Source organism: Arachis hypogaea, chromosome 11, assembly GCF_003086295.3.
Source record: "Arachis hypogaea cultivar Tifrunner chromosome 11, arahy.Tifrunner.gnm2.J5K5, whole genome shotgun sequence".
Classification (NCBI taxonomy): domain Eukaryota; kingdom Viridiplantae; phylum Streptophyta; class Magnoliopsida; order Fabales; family Fabaceae; genus Arachis; species Arachis hypogaea.
In genome coordinates, this window is record NC_092046.1 from 135,590,908 (window position 1) to 135,609,197 (window position 18,290).

At 37.0% G+C, this 18,290-nt stretch overlaps 1 protein-coding gene and 1 pseudogene across 3 annotated transcripts; one reads left to right on the plus strand and one right to left on the minus strand.

Annotated features, from left to right (window-relative positions):
• Positions 1-709: 709 nt before the first annotated feature.
• Positions 710-8,506, plus strand: LOC140173184 (uncharacterized; annotated as a pseudogene).
• A 227-nt stretch (positions 8,507-8,733) lies between these two features.
• On the minus strand, positions 8,734-18,074 carry LOC140176411 (uncharacterized). 3 transcript variants are annotated; one of them, XM_072207502.1, is made up of 3 exons: positions 17,906-18,040; positions 14,475-15,607; positions 8,734-9,094 (listed from the first exon to the last, which is right to left on the minus strand). In XM_072207502.1, the coding sequence occupies exons 2-3, from the start codon at positions 15,598-15,600 to the stop codon at positions 9,069-9,071; spliced, it is 1,152 nt and encodes a 383-aa protein (XP_072063603.1). In that variant the 5' UTR covers positions 15,601-15,607; positions 17,906-18,040; the 3' UTR covers positions 8,734-9,068. The 3 variants fall into 3 exon arrangements, 1 of the variants encoding a protein (XP_072063603.1); XR_011867849.1 differs by lacking the exons at positions 14,475-15,607; positions 17,906-18,040 and adding exons at positions 10,494-10,576; positions 10,668-10,828 and having other exon boundaries at positions 8,873-9,094; XR_011867848.1 differs by lacking the exons at positions 8,734-9,094; positions 14,475-15,607 and adding an exon at positions 15,972-16,332 and having other exon boundaries at positions 17,906-18,074.
• Positions 18,075-18,290: the final 216 nt, after the last annotated feature.

Sequence of the window (18,290 nt, forward strand, 5' to 3'; positions counted from 1 at the left end):
GGTTTATGTGAAACAGATTTTAAGTAGTTTGTCAAGTTTGTATGAGCAGATAGAAATGTATTATGGAGATATAAGCTGAAAAAGTAGGTATAAGTTTGTAAAATGTGGTGATAGAGTTCTGATTTCAGGAATGGAGGAAAATTTTTTTATCTGATTCTCCGAAACACAAAAATGTTATCATTAAGAAAGAGATGGTTCGGTTACCTAAAGTTATTAGGTTCATTAAATCTTGGAAAACTTCCAACAGAATTTAAAATGTTCTTCAATTTTTTTAGAATGGTAAGTTAATATGCATGTTTAATTAGTATTTATTTTTATTTAAATTTGTATATATTTTAATATAGATATTTAATTATTATTTCAAGTCTCAAATATGGGAGATGGTGTTTTCTCACCCTTACTTTTGGACTATCAGCATAAGCTGTATTACTTTGTTCTAGCTAACAAGTATATATGTAAGTATCTAGACGACTTTAATAATAGAATATATCTGTCAAATGCAATTGCAGCCGAAACTTGAACACTATAAGAAAAAAATTTTTAATTGGAGAGATGGAGTAAAAGATTTGGAGTTGAGAAATGTTTTGAACGCTCATTTTGGAGTTTATAGATTGGCATCCTTACGAATCGAATAAACTCTTGAGCAAAATGACCATAAGATTTTTCGTTCAAAACCTTCTTTAACTTCAAATCTTTCACTCCATCTCTCTAATTGAAAAGTTTTTTTTCTTAGTGTTCAAGTTCTGCTCCAATTGCATTTGACAGATCTATTTTATTATTAAGATCGTCTAGATACTTACATATATAATTGTTAGTTAAAACAAAGTAATACAGCTTATGCTGATAGTCCAAAAAGTAAGGGTGAGAAAACATTATCTCCCATGTTTGAGACCTGAAAAATAATAATTAAATATCTATATTAAAATATATACAAAATTTAAATAAAAATAAATACTAATTAAACGTGTATATTAACTTATTATTCTAAAAAATTGAAAAACATTTTAAGTTCTATTGGAGGTTTTCCAAGATTTGATGAACGTAATAAGACTTTACGTAATCGAACCATCTCCTTCTTGATGATAATATTTTTGTGCTTCGGGGAATCAGAGAAAAAATTTCCCTCCACTCCTGTAATCAGTATTCTATCACCACATTTTACAAACTTATACCTATTTTTCCAACTTATATCTCCATAATACATTTCTATCTGCTCATACAAACTTGACAAACCATTTAAAATCTGTTTCACATAAATCTTGAAATTTTTTCAATCCCGAACCCAAATATCTTCTAAGTCAGCATCATAATGGTCATATATGAAAACCACTACTTCCTTTTCTCCAACATTCTTCTCAAAAACAAAGAGGCCTTGTAGGAAGAATTCTGGTACTGAAAACACCTTTTCTATCTTTCAACTTTTTGGTCGTTCTCTTTTAATACTTCAAACAGTTTGACTTTTCTTCCACCAGACAATGTTGCATTTGAAATGATTATGCTATCATTTAATACTTGTTTTGTTTAACCTTGTTATTATACCATTCAATCTGTTTCACATAAAGGTGGTAAGAGAAGAGGAGAAGGAAGAAACCAAGAAGGAGTCCAGAGACAAACAAGGGAAAGAAGCAACAGAGGACATCATTCAGCAAGAGGAGCATGTGACTCTCACCACTCTTTTTGTGGATAGCAAGTATGAGGAGACATTATCCCAGTATGAACTTGCCCTACAAGTTGCACTTAACATGTCTTTATCGGTGGAAGTACGTTTGATCTGCCATGCAAATCGTGCTGCATGCTATCAGAAACTGGTATGCTGTTCTTTTATCCTGTTAATTAGAATTGCATTTGTTATCCCGTGAACTCTTGCGCAAAGTAAGAGTAAATATTAGGTAAAATTTGGTCAACTAAGTTGAGGTTACTTTTTAGGCTATTTACTAATTTGACATAAACTAATTTATGTCCCGCTAAATTTGAAGGTGATCGAGTTTAGACTTTAGAACCTGATTTTCTGTTGACTTCCAAATATATCCCGGGAAAATATGACAGCACAGTTAAAGAATGCACACAAGCATTAGAACTGAACCCTGCGTACATTAAAGCATTGGCAAGAAGAGGAGAAGCCCATGACAAGCTTGAGCATTTTGAAGAGGCCATTGCTGGTGAGTTCAAATTTTATATTGGGGCTTAGTATACTTGCCTCCCTTTAGGAAGTCAATGTTTTTACTGATGACATTCAATTTTTTACTAATTTTCTGCTTAATTCTAAATTGACTTTTTCCATTTCTCTACTTTTTTTTTCCTTGACAATAATTGGCAGATATGAAAAGGATCTTAGAAATTGATCCGTCAAATGATCAAGCCAGGAAGGGTATTTGCCGACTTGAGCCGCTTGCTGCAGAAAAGCGGGAAAAGATGAAGGAAGAAATGATGGACAAGTTTTTTGTTGTCTTTATCTTTGTTTTCTAATTATATTTGTGCAGAATAGTTCATGGGCATGCTTTCCGTAAATTACCTTGACCCTTCATGCATGCGTCTGTTATTTGTTGTCCAATATGATGCCCTTTTCTCTCTCTCTTTCTGCTAGAAAACTAACATGCAAATTCGCTGTGTCTAAGGTAAAAAAGGAGAGGGAGAGAGAACATGAGAGAGCATGCACTTTCTAGTTTCTAATAGGTGCTTAACAATAAAATACTCTCATATGGGATAACATAAGTACATAACTAAGGAAATGGTGCATCGGCCATTGTTTCTGCATTTTACTAAGGTTTTGACTAAGTTGTTTTATTCTCTCCTGTCTTGATCTTCCAAGGCTTTAGGTTCATTTCCCCCCCACTCTTTATTATCATTATTATTTGGCTAAAACTTTTTGATATTTGTTTATTTTTGCTATGATTACCGAAAGATTGATATGGACAAGATCCCTAGTTACATTGAATCAAAGCTTTTGCCATTTCAGAGAGAAGGTGTATGGTATGTAGACGTTTGCTAACTTTTTCACCAGCAGACCATTTTTTGGTATATTTTTTCTGTCTTGGTAATCAGCTCTTATATTATGCCCTCATTTATGTTTTAGTTATTTGTTTTCAGGTTTATTTTGCAACATGGAGGACGTGCTCTTTTAGTAGATGAAATGGGACTCAGCCACTCGGGAAAACTTTGCAGGCAATTCATCACTAGGACATTTTCATACCTTCTATCTGCATTATCTGTAGTACTGTTTTAATTCTTGATGTACATAATGTCGGTTTTAGTGGAGTCTTCTCCTAGTTTCTGCTTATTAGCTTGTAAACATGTCTTGTATATACTCTTTTCTATGCTGTCTACAATTACAAAGATGAGTATCTTAGTATCTTACATTAAACTTGGCCTAGATTGAAATAGTACTTGGTACTACAGTAGTATTTGTGACTTAAAAGATATTGCATGTCAATAAATGGTAGAATCAATGTAGACAGTAGAATTACCTACCCAAGGAAAAGCAATTTGTCTTTTTTTTTTCTTTTTCTCTTTCCGCTTCTCCTTAGGGGGAGGGAGAGAAGTGATCAATATTTTTTTGTGAGTGCCACATTATGTATGTGTTGCATGTATAATTTTTCTTATCTTTTGCAGGCAATTGCTGTAGCTTCACGCATTCAGGACTCATGGCCTGTTCTCATACTTGCACCATCATCATTGCACTTGAAATGGGCTTCTGTAAGGATTGTACTTAGACGTTCTCCAGACCTAATAGAGATATATGGAGAAGTATGTGCTTATCCTCTTTTTTCTTTTAGATGATTCAACAATGGCTGAATCTTCCTTCACTCGTATGTAATCTGTAATCTCTTTTTGTCAATTTTTTGGATGTATATTGTTGCCTAGTTTGTACATTAAATCTTAGATTTTTGGATTCATTAGGTTTACTTCTGCTACATTGTCATTTTTCTTTTTCATTCTATAGAAACTATTTTGCTAACTAGCTATCTTTAGTAGATTGTCTAACCTCAAAGTGGTGGATCAAACAGAGGAGGCTTCAATATAGTATTTTTAAGTGCCAAAAGCAACATTCGTTTGGATGGACTCTTCAATATTATCTCATATGATTTGGAGCCAAAGATATAGAATATGCTCACGACATTGGACTTATAGATCCAATTTCTTATCCAATTTTCTTACTTCCACTGAGGTTTGTCTGTTTTAATCATATGTCAGCATTTGCTATTTTATTTTTATTATTTCTGAGAGGCAGAGCACAATGAATAGAGGAATTAATCTATATCTATATGTTATTATGGTGGAAACCCATGAAATTTGATAAAGTACTTCATCTTTTGCTAATAAATCATGCTCATAGCAGTGATTCCCCCTTTTTTGTCAAAAACAATTCAGGTTTGGTTGTATATGAATCATACTATCTGAAGAATCTCAGGAAAAGAGGACTATTGCAACTCTTCCGCTTACAAAGGTAACAAGCTTCAAAGCTACAATTACATGCTTGCTTCTGGTATACTTGCCTTTAAAGTATCCATCTGTCTATCAAGCATAGAAATTTGTGGGAAAAATTTGGAGAGAATTAAAAAGTATTTAAACAAATAAGCAAACAAACAAATGGGAGTCTGGTGTCATATGTAAAACCTTTTAGAGAGCTAAGATGATATTCTTTTAATTTTACTTTTCTTTTAAATAAATAAATAACCAGCTTCAAGCACATGCAAAATCGTAGTCGAGTAATGTGAACCCATGTTTCCCTCTTCCCAATGTGAGAGTCCGGTGTCGTGTAAAATAGTTTTATTTATTGTCATTCATGTTTGACTTTCATTGTTCATTTAGTTGCAATAGTCACCTGCTAGCTGCTGAGTAATCTTTCTTGATCTAATTCTCTCATGCTTTCTTTCAAGTGAAGACTAAAAATGTCAGAAAGCTCAATATTCAATATTCAATATTGCTTAGTGGAACTCCTGCCTTATTCCGACCAATAGAACTGTTCAAGCAGGTATTCCTTTTGTCTGATTATATGTAATACCTTGTATATGTTCGACATTGGTGGAGACATTTGAGGAATCTTTGTAATTGTGTTTGACAGATGGAAGCTTTGTATCCTGATGCATATAAGAATGTTCATTAATATGGTAACCGAAATTGCAAGGATGTAAGTCGTCTCTTCTTTACTAATGAGATTCTTCAAAGCAGCCAGTTTTCTTTATTGATGGATGTTTATTCTAACTTTCAGTTTTTCATTTCTCTTCTAGGGAGTTTTTGGAGTTTATCAAGGGGTAAGTAATCATGAAGAGTTACACAATTTGATGAAGGTGACAGTGATGATACGAAGGCTTAACAAAGTTGTTCTTTCTCAACTTCCTGTAAAGTGTAGGCAACAAGTGCGTTCGTTTATCTCCATCTCTTCTATGCAATCTGCAGTGCACTCTTTTGCTATTGTTTGTTTCAATCAATGAACATTCACAGCATGCTCATGAAACTTGGAACTTTTTTTTTTGGTTGATCCTCAGGTCTTCTTAGACTTAGCTGACAAGGACATGAAGCAAACTAATGCTTTATTCCGTGAAATAATTCAACATATTTGTTTTGCATCTATATCTTGAGACTAGTATAGCATCATGCAGTTCTGGTTATTTATGTTTGAGCTAGTTATAGAACACAATTCCTATTTTGTTGACAATATGCTTATTTTGGGCATATAATTTTTTTTTGTATTTTCTCGACTGTGGATGTCATTTATTTGAACTATGTGATTGTTATTTAGATTATGAGTAATTTTCTAAAACTTCCACTTCTGAAAACGGTTCAAAAAATTTCTCACCACTCTTCACTGGTAATGTTGTGGTAAGTTTTCTACTTTTCTTTCCAAAATTTGGTTATTTGACTTGGAAATGGTAATATGTACTCTCTATTTTCAGTTTGAGTCTTGGTAAAATCTAACCAATATTGGTTTCTTTTTTTATTTTTATTTTTTATTTTTTATACTGCAGTTGGAGGTGGTAAAAGCCAATATTAAGTCTGCCAAATCAAAAGATGAGGGTGAATCTCTTAAGTTTACTCATAAGAATCTGATTGACAAGGTTTGCACAGCTCTGAACATAATGTTGACTTGTACAATTTGTTTGGAAGTTTTTCTTATTACCTAGAACTATGATAGGTTTATAGTTTCTACTGCAACATTTTCTCAGGCCTTGGCCTATATGCGAGTAGTTTAAATCATTTTGACTGGTATATGATCAAAACTGAATTATGATATATTCGATTCCAGATATGTACTGATTCTGCAGATGCCAAGATTCCTGCTGTTCTTGAATATCTTGGAACTTTCATTGAGGTATTGCTCTCCTCGACCGCTTCAAAGCAATAAAAAGTCAATACTAAGAATTAATGACTGCAGCTATATGTACTATAAGAAAGTCAAGTTAGGTTCTCAACTTCTCGAGTTTCACACCCATCTTTGATTGGTGTGCTTGCATCAATGTTGGTTAAATTGGTCTTTTCATATTTCTTTTATCGCAAACGGTGCCCCTTAACGTAGGACCATAACTTGAATGAATTAAATTGGCTGATTAGTGTAGTGAAAATGTCAGCATATGGCTTTTTCCTACATATACCACAACTATTATTGGTGTCAACGTTGTCTGGTCTGAGTGGTGACCAAAATACAGACGAATGGTAAACTAGATCATATTTTATTTCTTATATTTCATCCATCCTCCTGTTGCCCCAAATCATTGTGTATGCTTAGTTTGAATGTTTGATTTCTTCAATTTTTTTTCTCTTTCTTCCATCTTGATGCTTCGTTTGGGCTATTGGTGGTTATCACATGTAATATGTTGTGATCACAGCAGGCAGGTTTTAAGTTTCTTATATTTGCGCACCATCAGCCAATGATAGATGCGATACATGAGTGCCTTCTTGTAAGACCAGTTCAATTTTACTCCTTTTTTTTCATCTTGGAAATTATAAACACTTACGAAAACTGTTGAAAATTTCCAGGGGAAAAAAGTGGGTTGCATCCGGATTGATGGAGGTAGACCTGCTGCATCAAGGCAACAATTGGTTACAGATTTCCGGGAAGAGCACTCTATCAAGGTAGCTGTGGTATGGTTATATTTTGTTGGTGTATTTCTTCCATGTTTTTCCAGGAAAAGTATCTTTTCTGTTGCATTGGTTAATATTTTTGCTTGAGATAATGATTTCATGTGACATGTTATCATGCAGCCATCCATTAATGCTGGAGGAGTTGGATTAACTTTAACTGCTGCAAGCAGTTATATTTGCAGAACTATCTTGGACTCCCGGTTACCTAATTCAGGCCGAAGATTGTGCTCATAGAATTGGCGAGGTATTCTCACACTTGTTAAGTAGAAGGAGGGAGTTGTTACTAGTTGCATGACAACATTAAGAAAACAAATAATCTCAAATGAGAAGAACCCTCATGTCTAAATTTTTGAGTTGCAAAGACAACGTGTGCTCTTATGGTTCTTTGACTAGTTAGTTCTTGTTTACAGGTCTCTCCGGTAAATATATATTACTTGCTTGCAAATGATACGGGTGATGACATCATATGGTAAATTCTGTTATTTTTGCAGTCTGTCGCTGCTTGGTATAGTGTTGACTTAACATTTATTGTGCATTGATGATCTTCTAGATTTTTACATCTTAGGGATGTGGCGCAATTCAAACTGGATAATTTGGGGCTGGTACATCTCTACATCGTCTTGGAACTATCATATGTAACATATGGTAAAATAAACTGGTGGTTCTATTCTGGTTTATATTTATATTTTGTCAAGATTTATACTCAAGTAGTATTTGAGAGTTACTTTTTGATGTTTTTGAGAAACCATTCTGAATTTTAGTTATTGAAAAATCAGATGTTAGATGGCCATGAGAACACCTTAGCTGTGTCAAATAATCAGCCATTGAGTAGCCCTGCAAAGCATACTACTATTGAGCATAGCCCTTTAAGGCAGAGAACTCTTGACCAGTTTGTCAGAAGATGTGATAACGCGGATAGGTCGGAACATCAGCCTGACCCGAAACGGCCCTGTTAGTCATGACTCTTGAGATACGCAAGATGGATTTCCATTTTCTCAGATACGTGGCCAGTGGCAAGTGAATTGGAACTTAAATGTTAATTTTTACATGCAGAAGTTTCCCTGTAGTATTAACCACGTGTGCTTACATGGGGAATTCACCTAATGATGACACAAATATGCCTTTTGAAGCTGAAATCCATTGTACAACAAATAATAGATTTTGAGTAGAACTGACTACACTAAATTATGTTTCTTCTGTTGGAGATAATGGTTTGGTTATGTGAAATATGTATTGGAAGAAAATGTAGATCAAGTCACCCTTGTTAACTTTTTGCTCCCCAATGTTTTGTTTTAGTGTGGGGCTCTGTAAAGAGTAGTACATCATCATATATGAATTAGACTTGTAAATTCCTTTACTCCATATGCTTGTATCATTTTATTTTGTAGAAATGATCATCTTTGAGTGAATACACTCGTAGAATCAATCCCTCAATAGCACCTCAGTTTTTTTTTTTTTTGGTCAGATGAATTGGACAATCCCCAAGTCGGTAAGAGTTGATGTAACACCCTACCACACAAAGCTTTACGCTTAAGTCGTAAAACAAAGGTGATGTGGTATTATGACTTCTAAAATAAAATAAGTACATATAATAGCAGAAGAGTTATAATATGCTAGGAGCCTTGAAGGATAGGGAAAATAAAAATCGCGAGATAAAAGCGCAACGCTCAAGGAACGAGTTAACTTGCATGCTAAGAAAACTGTAACTGTCAAACATAAGATAACAGAAGTAGGAATAGAGTGCCAAAGATACAAAATATCAAGCTCCTAACTCAGCCTGCGAAGTCAAGACTGGCCGGAGAATATTTACACATATATATACATACATATCCAAAACCCAAAAGTACATATACACAATCCTGCCTCTCCATAAACCTCTAAGAGGATCAAAAAGAATAAGTCATGCGGAGAGAAAACTAAGTACATATATATACATCATAGCATAACAAAATATCCCAGTAACCACTCCGCTTCAAGAGTCCAGACGCCTAACGAGATGCCTCTCGACCTGCATCTGAAAATTAACAACATAGTATGGAATGAGAACCGGAGGTTCTCAGTATGGTAAAGGTGCCACACACATAATATATAAGGTCCTGGGAATGCCAGAGGCAATCCTAGAACGCCGACACTCAGATTGTAGAGCTTAAAGTATTAAACAGAAGCCATAAAAGGTGGTTTCCTAGAAATATTTAATCCTAACTTAACTTAACCTTAAATCTAAGTCTTATACTGCCATTCCTCCATACCTCCAATTCCATCATGCATTTTCACAGACAAATAAACAGATAAAGGCAAACACAAGAAAGTTACAACTACTGCAGGTAACAAATACACATTTAGCATGGCAAATACAGATAGGCACACCCAATTAGAGCACAAGCAAGTAATTCAAGTAATATGCATATGATGCATGCCTGTCCTATGGCTGATGAGGCTCATCTGTCGGTTATCCAGCCAACCCGACAAGTCTGAATTGTCCTTAGACTGTCCCCCGACGTGCATCCCCAAGAGTCTATGCATAGATTTTTCTCAAATAATCAATATTGCTCAATGGGGGTAACATTCCCGGGAATTTATATAGTGCCCGGTCACACTTACGTCGTAGGGTCAACAGAGTATCGAGTTTTCAACCTGGTACACGTGGTGGCAAGCCACGGCACTTAATCCAAGGAATCTCGTATCTCAGATTATTCAAATTCATAAGCCATATAAATAATTCAATTATAATTCATCAACATCCACATCATTCCCAATTGCATCTCATTCATCATCATACATTAAACATATTCAATCCTTATCCTTCATTATATCACCTCCCATTCCATCCATCAATAGTTTCAATTCAAAACATAATTCATTCTTTTCTAAGAATCAAACTTCAAACTTAAAACATACTCACTATCTTAATAACTCAAAATCAAACCATATAACCTTTAAATCTAAATCTCTTTTAAATAATCATCTAAATAAAATCTCTAATTTTTTATAAAATTTCGGCAGCATCTCCTCTAAAACTCGGACTTTGCCACCCTTTTCGGGTCCAAACCTGCTTTCTTTTCAATTCAACATACCCTTCCTCATCATCATAACAATCACCACAATAAATCTACTTCAAATCAACAATTAAACTCATACAATATTCAAATCCAACAACCAAAATTCAACTAAGGATCATAGTTCACAAATCCTAGGCTTTTAACACAAAATACCTCATTATCACAACAACCTCCACAATAGTTATACCTCAAATCAATAATTCACCAAATCATTAGTTAATCAACAATAATATTCAACCATAATTCTCTCCAAATTAACATAACAACATTCACCATCCAAAATTAAAAACTAATTATCCAATAAATTTCAACCAAATATATTCATCGATAAATTACTAAACATTAAACATACACCTGCATTCCAACTTATCCAATGGTCATCTAGCCTAAGTTTTCACATAAGCAAGAGTGAACGTTTCTCTCAAGCTAATTGGATCCTAAAACATCAGAAATCAAAGAAATTCAATATTCCCACTTAAAATTCGAAAATTGGGGGAAGATGAAGCTGAGAGTGAAATAGCAAGTTACCTATGAAATTGTTCCGGTAGAAATGTAGAGCTCGACGCGGTGAACGCGTGGCCGCAAACGGTGCGGCGATCGGAGCTCGAACGGAGGAGTTACGGGAAATTGAATTTCACGTAAACGAATTTCTCTTCTTCTCTTCCCTGGGAGGCTTGCTGCGTCGCTGAGGGAAATGAAGAGAAAATGAGCCCGTGGCTCTTTTTAATGGGCTGGTCCGGTTGAACCGACAGCCCGGTTCAACCGGTTCGGTCCTTTCGGTCCATTCTTGGACTGTTTTCTTCAAAATTAGTGTCAAAATTCTCGTTTCGATGAGCTCTACCCTATTTTGATATAATATTCGCATTTATAATCCTCCTTATTAAAAAATAATTTATTAACTAATTATCTACTAATTTAACCGGGGTTTACATTCTACCCACCTAATAAAGAATTTTGCCCTCAAAATTCAAATATAGTTACCTGAAAAGAGATGTGGATAGTCCTTTCGCATATCTGATTCGAGTTCCCAGGTATGTTCCTCGATACCAGCTCGTCTACAAGCTACTTTTACCAATGATACTTCCCTTCCTCGTAATCGTTTAACACTGGTGTCATCAATCCTCACCGGAATTACTGGGAGTGTTAGATCTTCTCTCACTTGGATTGGTTCTGGTTCTAGAACATGACTTGCGTCAGGATTATACTTCCGAAGCTGTGACACATGGAACACATCGTGCAAATTCGAAAGGTATGGCGGTAAGGCAATTCTATAAGCCACTGGTCCAATTCTTTTCAGAATCTCAAACGGTCCAATATAACGGGGATTCAGTTTCTTGGTCTTAATAGCTCTTCCCACTCCAGTGGTTGGTGTAACTTTCAAAAAGACATGTTCTCCTTCTTCGAACTCCAAAGGCTTTCGCCTCTGGTCAGCATAGCTCTTTTGGCGGCTTTGGGCTATAAGCATTCGACTACGAATCTTCTTTATCTGCTCAGTCGTTTCGGCTATCATCTCAGGCCCTAATAAACTCCTTTCTCCAGTTTCATACCAACACAATGGAGATTGACATTTCCTGCCATACAGAGCCTCATATGGAGCCATTCCGATGCTCGCATGATAGCTATTATTATAAGCAAACTCTACTAATGGCATATACCGGTCCCAGCTCGCCGGTTGGTCCAAAACACAAGCTCTTAGCATATCTTCCAAGGTCTGAATAGTTCTTTCTGACTGACCATCTGTCTGAGGGTGATACGCAGTACTCAAGCTTAACTGAGTCCCAAATGCACGCTGAAAAGCTCCCCAGAACCTTGATGTGAAACGAGGATCTCTGTCAGATATGATAGTAGAAGGCACACCATGCAACCTGACAATCTCTTTGATATACATTCGAGCCAATTCCTCCATTGTGCAACTTATTCGGATAGGAAGAAAGTGAGCTGATTTTGTTAATCGATCCACAACCACCCAAATAGCGTCACAACCAGATCGGGTTCTAGGCAAACCTATCACAAAATCCATTGCGATACTCTCCCATTTCCATTGTGGAATCTCCAAAGGCTGAAGGGTCCCTGATGGTCTTTGATGCTCAATCTTAACCTTCTGACACGTTAAACATTTAGATACATGCAATGCCACATCATTCTTCATACCTGGCCACCAGAACATCGCTTTCAGATCCTGATACATTTTAGTGCTCCCTGGGTGAATTGAAAACCCGCTCTTGTGAGCTTCCTTCAAGATACTTTGTCGTAGGTCTCCAACATCAGGCACAATAATCCGGTTCTTGAACCTCCATAAACCATCCTGACCTTTTGACATTCTCCACTGTTTTCCCTGTTCAACTGCTGGTAATACCTTACGTAACGCTTCACTATCTTGATGAGCCTTCAGAAGTTCTGATTTAAAATCACTTGAAATCTGTAACTGACTCAAACACAAAATTCCAAATTCTTTTCTAACTCCCAAATTCAAACCTTGAAATGCCTTTAGTAACTCTTCCTCCCGTAGCATCATCCAAGCTGCATATAAAGACTTCCGACTCAAAGCGTCCGCCACAACGTTCGCTTTTCCTGGATGATAATTCAATTCAAAATCATAATCTTTCAGAAGCTCCATCCACCTCCTCTAATGCATATTCAACTCTTTCTGCTCAAAAAGATACTTCAAACTCTTATGGTCTGAGAAAACATGAAACTTAACGCCATAGAGGTAGTGCCTCCAAATCTTTAAAGCAAACACAACAGCAGCAAGTTCTAAATCATGTGTCGGGTAGTTCATCTCATGCGGCCTTAACTGCCGTGAGGCGTATGCTACAACATTCTGGTGCTGCATCAAAACACACCCCAACCCTTTCAGAGATGCATCACAATACACTTCAAACGATTCACTTGGTTCAGGTAATACCAATACAGGTGCAGTAGTCAACCTGTGCTTCAATGCCTGGAAACTCTCTTCACATTCCGGAGTCCAGATAAAAGGTGTATCCTTCCTAGTCAACTTAGTTAAAGGTAAGGCGAGCTGTGAAAATCCCTTAATGAATCTGCGATAATACCTTGCCAAACCTAAGAAACTCCTGATCTCTGTCACTGAAGTTGGTCGCTCCCAATTCATCACTGCTTCCACCTTAGCAGGATCCACAGCTACCCCCTGCTTACTCACCACGTGGCCAAGAAACTTCACTTCACTCTTCCAGAACTCACATTTAGATAGCTTAGCATATAACTTCCTGTCTCTCAGAATTTGCAGCACAGTTCGCAAATGATCAGCATGTTCCTCTTCAGTCTTAGAATAAACAAGAATGTCATCAATGAAGACAATAACAAACTTGTCCAGATACGGTCGAAAAATCCTGTTCATATAATCCATAAATACTGCCGGGGCATTAGTTAACCCGAAAGACATCACTGTATACTCATAATGACCATAACGGGTTCTGAAAGCAGTTTTCGGAATATCCTCGTCTCTAACCCTTATCTGATGATATCCGGATCGCAGGTCAATCTTAGAAAACACACTGGCACCCTGTAGCTGATCCATTAGATCATCGATTCTAGGCAACGGATATTTATTCTTCACAGTGATCTTATTCAATTGCCGATAATCGACACACAGCCGCATACTCCCATCCTTCTTCTTTACCAGTAACACTGGCGCTCCCCACGGAGAAACACTTGGTCGGATAAAATGCTTACCCAACAGATCTTCCAGCTGAGCTTTCAGTTCAGCCATTTCTAAAGGCGACATCCTATAAGGAGTAATTGAAATTGGACCGGATCCAGGTACCAACTCAATTGTAAATTCAACCTCTCGATTAGGTGGGAATTCATTAATATCATCCGGAAACACATTTGGAAATTCACATACAACCGGAATTTGCTCTAAACTCTGATCATCACCTGATACTCCCGCAGTTAATAACATAATACCCTGACATTCGGTTCCAGAACAGTTTACTATCATAGAGTTCAAATAGTAACTATTCACCACAACCGATGCTTCTGACCCTTCTGGCATAAACTGTACTGACTTCTCAGAACAATCAAGCAAAACATGATTCTTGGATAACCAATCCAATCCCAAAATGAGATCAAGACCAGTCATAGGCAAACAAATCAAATCATGCACAAATTCACGCTGTTGTACTCGAAAGGGAACTTGTGGACATTCTATCCTAGTCACCATAGCTTCATGAGTAGCATTATATACTTTCAAATCATAACCTAAGACCACCATTCTCAATCTTAATTCATGGGCCTTTTCAAATGCAATAAATGAATGACTTGCTCCTGAATCAAATAAAGCATTTAAGATTTTACCAGCCATTTCACAATTACCTCTAATAAGTGTCTCAGATCCCTCAGCACCAATGGTAGAAGTAGTGTGTACTCTCCCCGGCTGTTGCACCCTACCAGTCTCATACTTCTTCTTCTCAGGGCAATTACTGGCTATATGCCCGGGATGTCCACAGGAATAGCACACTCCAAGTCCTAATCTACACGGAACTCCAGGATGATATTTTCCACACTTCTGACAATTCAAATCCTGCTGTGGCTGCTTCCCAAACCTTTTTCCTTGATTAGCAGTAATATTCGGCCTTCTGTAATTACCTTGACCCTGAGTCTGCTGCGAAACAAAACCTCCACGTTTGAAATTCCTACCTCTCGGAGCAAAGTTCCTCCCTGAAGGCCTCTGAAAAGGCATCCTCAAACTCCCTTTCTCTGCTGCCGCCTTCCTCACACAATCCTCAGCCACCCTACTCTTATTCACCAATTCAGAAAATACCCTGATCTCCATTGGGGCAACGAAGCTCAGAATATCGCTCCGAAGACCTCCCTCATATTTAATACACTTCCATTCAGCAAAATCTTCAGGCGCACCTTGACAGATACGAGAAAAGCGACATAACTCCTCAAATTTGCTGGTATACTCAGCAACAGTCATTTGTCCCTGCTTTAACTGCATTAATTCAAGTTCCTTGGCATTTCTAGCTGAATTAGGAAAGTATTTCTTATAGAACTCTGTCCGGAAAACCTCCCAAGGAATCGCAGCACCATCAGGCTGCAGGATACGTTGTGTTCCCTGCCACCAATACTGAGCTTCACCTTGCAACTGATAAGTCCCAAATTCAACCCATTGCTCTTCAGGAACATGTTGTGCCTGTAACGCCCTTTCCATAGCCTGAATCCAATTATCTGCATCAGTTGGATTTGAGGTTCCCCTAAAAGTCGGAGGGCGAACTTTCAGAAATGTAGCAAGTGTCATAGGACCGTCCTCATCATTATTGTTCCCATGATTACCCTGATTTATCTGATTACCCAGTGCCTCAGCTGTTGCCTGCATAGCTGCAGCCATATTTCCCAAGGCAGCCATAAAGTCTACTGGATCAGTCCCTGTGGGTACAGGAGTAACGGTGCCTGTCCTACCTCTACCTCGCCCGCGACCGCGTCCGCGAGTCGACATCTGGTCCCTATACACACCAAACAAGTGATATTAAGTTGATCAGTCTCAATATCGCAGGTCTAATGCTTTAAGTTCCAAATGCATGCTCACAAACGTTTATGCCATATATATCAATCAGATATCCTAATAGCACATAAACACATATACAGAGAATGCACAGAAGCACAATCAGTCCGTCTTTCAGGCTCTATAGGAACGAACTGCTCTGATACCATTAATGTAACACCCTACCACACAAAGCTTTACGCTTAAGTCGTAAAACAAAGGTGATGTGGTATTACGACCTCTAAAATAAAATAAGTACATATAATAGCAGAAGAGTTATAATATGCTAGGAGCCTTGAAGGATAGGGAAAATAAAAATCGCGAGATAAAAGCGCAACGCTCAAGGAACGAGTTAACTTGCATGCTAAGAAAACTGTAACTGTCAAACATAAGATAACAGAAGTAGGAATAGAGTGCCAAAGATACAAAATATCAAGCTCCTAACTCAGCCTGCGAAGTCAAGACTGGCCGGAGAATATTTACACATATATATACATACATATCCAAAACCCAAAAGTACATATACACAATCCTGCCTCTCCATAAACCTCTAAGAGGATCAAAAAGAATAAGTCATGCGGAGAGAAAACTAAGTACATATATATACATCATAGCATAACAAAATATCCCAGTAACCACTCCGCTTCAAGAGTCCAGACGCCTAACGAGATGCCTCTCGACCTGCATCTGAAAATTAACAACATAGTATGGAATGAGAACCGGAGGTTCTCAGTATGGTAAAGGTGCCACACACATAATATATAAGGTCCTGGGAATGCCAGAGGCAATCCTAGAACGCCGACACTCAGATTGTAGAGCTTAAAGTATTAAACAGAAGCCATAAAAGGTGGTTTCCTAGAAATATTTAATCCTAACTTAACTTAACCTTAAATCTAAGTCTTATACTGCCATTCCTCCATACCTCCAATTCCATCATGCATTTTCACAGACAAATAAACAGATAAAGGCAAACACAAGAAAGTTACAACTACTGCAGGTAACAAATACACATTTAGCATGGCAAATACAGATAGGCACACCCAATTAGAGCACAAGCAAGTAATTCAAGTAATATGCATATGATGCATGCCTGTCCTATGGCTGATGAGGCTCATCTGTCGGTTATCCAGCCAACCCGACAAGTCTGAATTGTCCTTAGACTGTCCCCCGACGTGCATCCCCAAGAGTCTATGCATAGATTTTTCTCAAATAATCAATATTGCTCAATGGGGGTAACATTCCCGGGAATTTATATAGTGCCCGGTCACACTTACGTCGTAGGGTCAACAGAGTATCGAGTTTTCAACCTGGTACACGTGGTGGCAAGCCACGGCACTTAATCCAAGGAATCTCGTATCTCAGATTATTCAAATTCATAAGCCATATAAATAATTCAATTATAATTCATCAACATCCACATCATTCCCAATTGCATCTCATTCATCATCATACATTAAACATATTCAATCCTTATCCTTCATTATATCACCTCCCATTCCATCCATCAATAGTTTCAATTCAAAACATAATTCATTCTTTTCTAAGAATCAAACTTCAAACTTAAAACATACTCACTATCTTAATAACTCAAAATCAAACCATATAACCTTTAAATCTAAATCTCTTTTAAATAATCATCTAAATAAAATCTCTAATTTTTTATAAAATTTCGGCAGCATCTCCTCTAAAACTCGGACTTTGCCACCCTTTTCGGGTCCAAACCTGCTTTCTTTTCAATTCAACATACCCTTCCTCATCATCATAACAATCACCACAATAAATCTACTTCAAATCAACAATTAAACTCATACAATATTCAAATCCAACAACCAAAATTCAACTAAGGATCATAGTTCACAAATCCTAGGCTTTTAACACAAAATACCTCATTATCACAACAACCTCCACAATAGTTATACCTCAAATCAATAATTCACCAAATCATTAGTTAATCAACAATAATATTCAACCATAATTCTCTCCAAATTAACATAACAACATTCACCATCCAAAATTAAAAACTAATTATCCAATAAACTTCAACCAAATATATTCATCGATAAATTACTAAACATTAAACATACACCTGCATTCCAACTTATCCAATGGTCATCTAGCCTAAGTTTTCACATAAGCAAGAGTGAACGTTTCTCTCAAGCTAATTGGATCCTAAAACATCAGAAATCAAAGAAATTCAATATTCCCACTTAAAATTCGAAAATTGGGGGAAGATGAAGCTGAGAGTGAAATATCAAGTTACCTATGAAATTGTTCCGGTAGAAATGTAGAGCTCGACGCGGTGAACGCGTGGCCGCAAACGGTGCGGCGATCGGAGCTCGAACGGAGGAGTTACGGGAAATTGAATTTCACGTAAACGAATTTCTCTTCTTCTCTTTCCTGGGAGGCTTGCTGCGTCGCTGAGGGAAATGAAGAGAAAATGAGCCCGTGGCTCTTTTTAATGGGCTGGTCCGGTTGAACCGACAGCCCGGTTCAACCGGTTCGGTCCATTCTTGGACCGTTTTCTTCAAAATTAGTGTGAAAATTCTCGTTTCGATGAGCTCTACCCTATTTTGATATAATATTCGCATTTATAATCCTCCTTATTAAAAAATAATTTATTAACTAATTATCTACTAATTTAACCG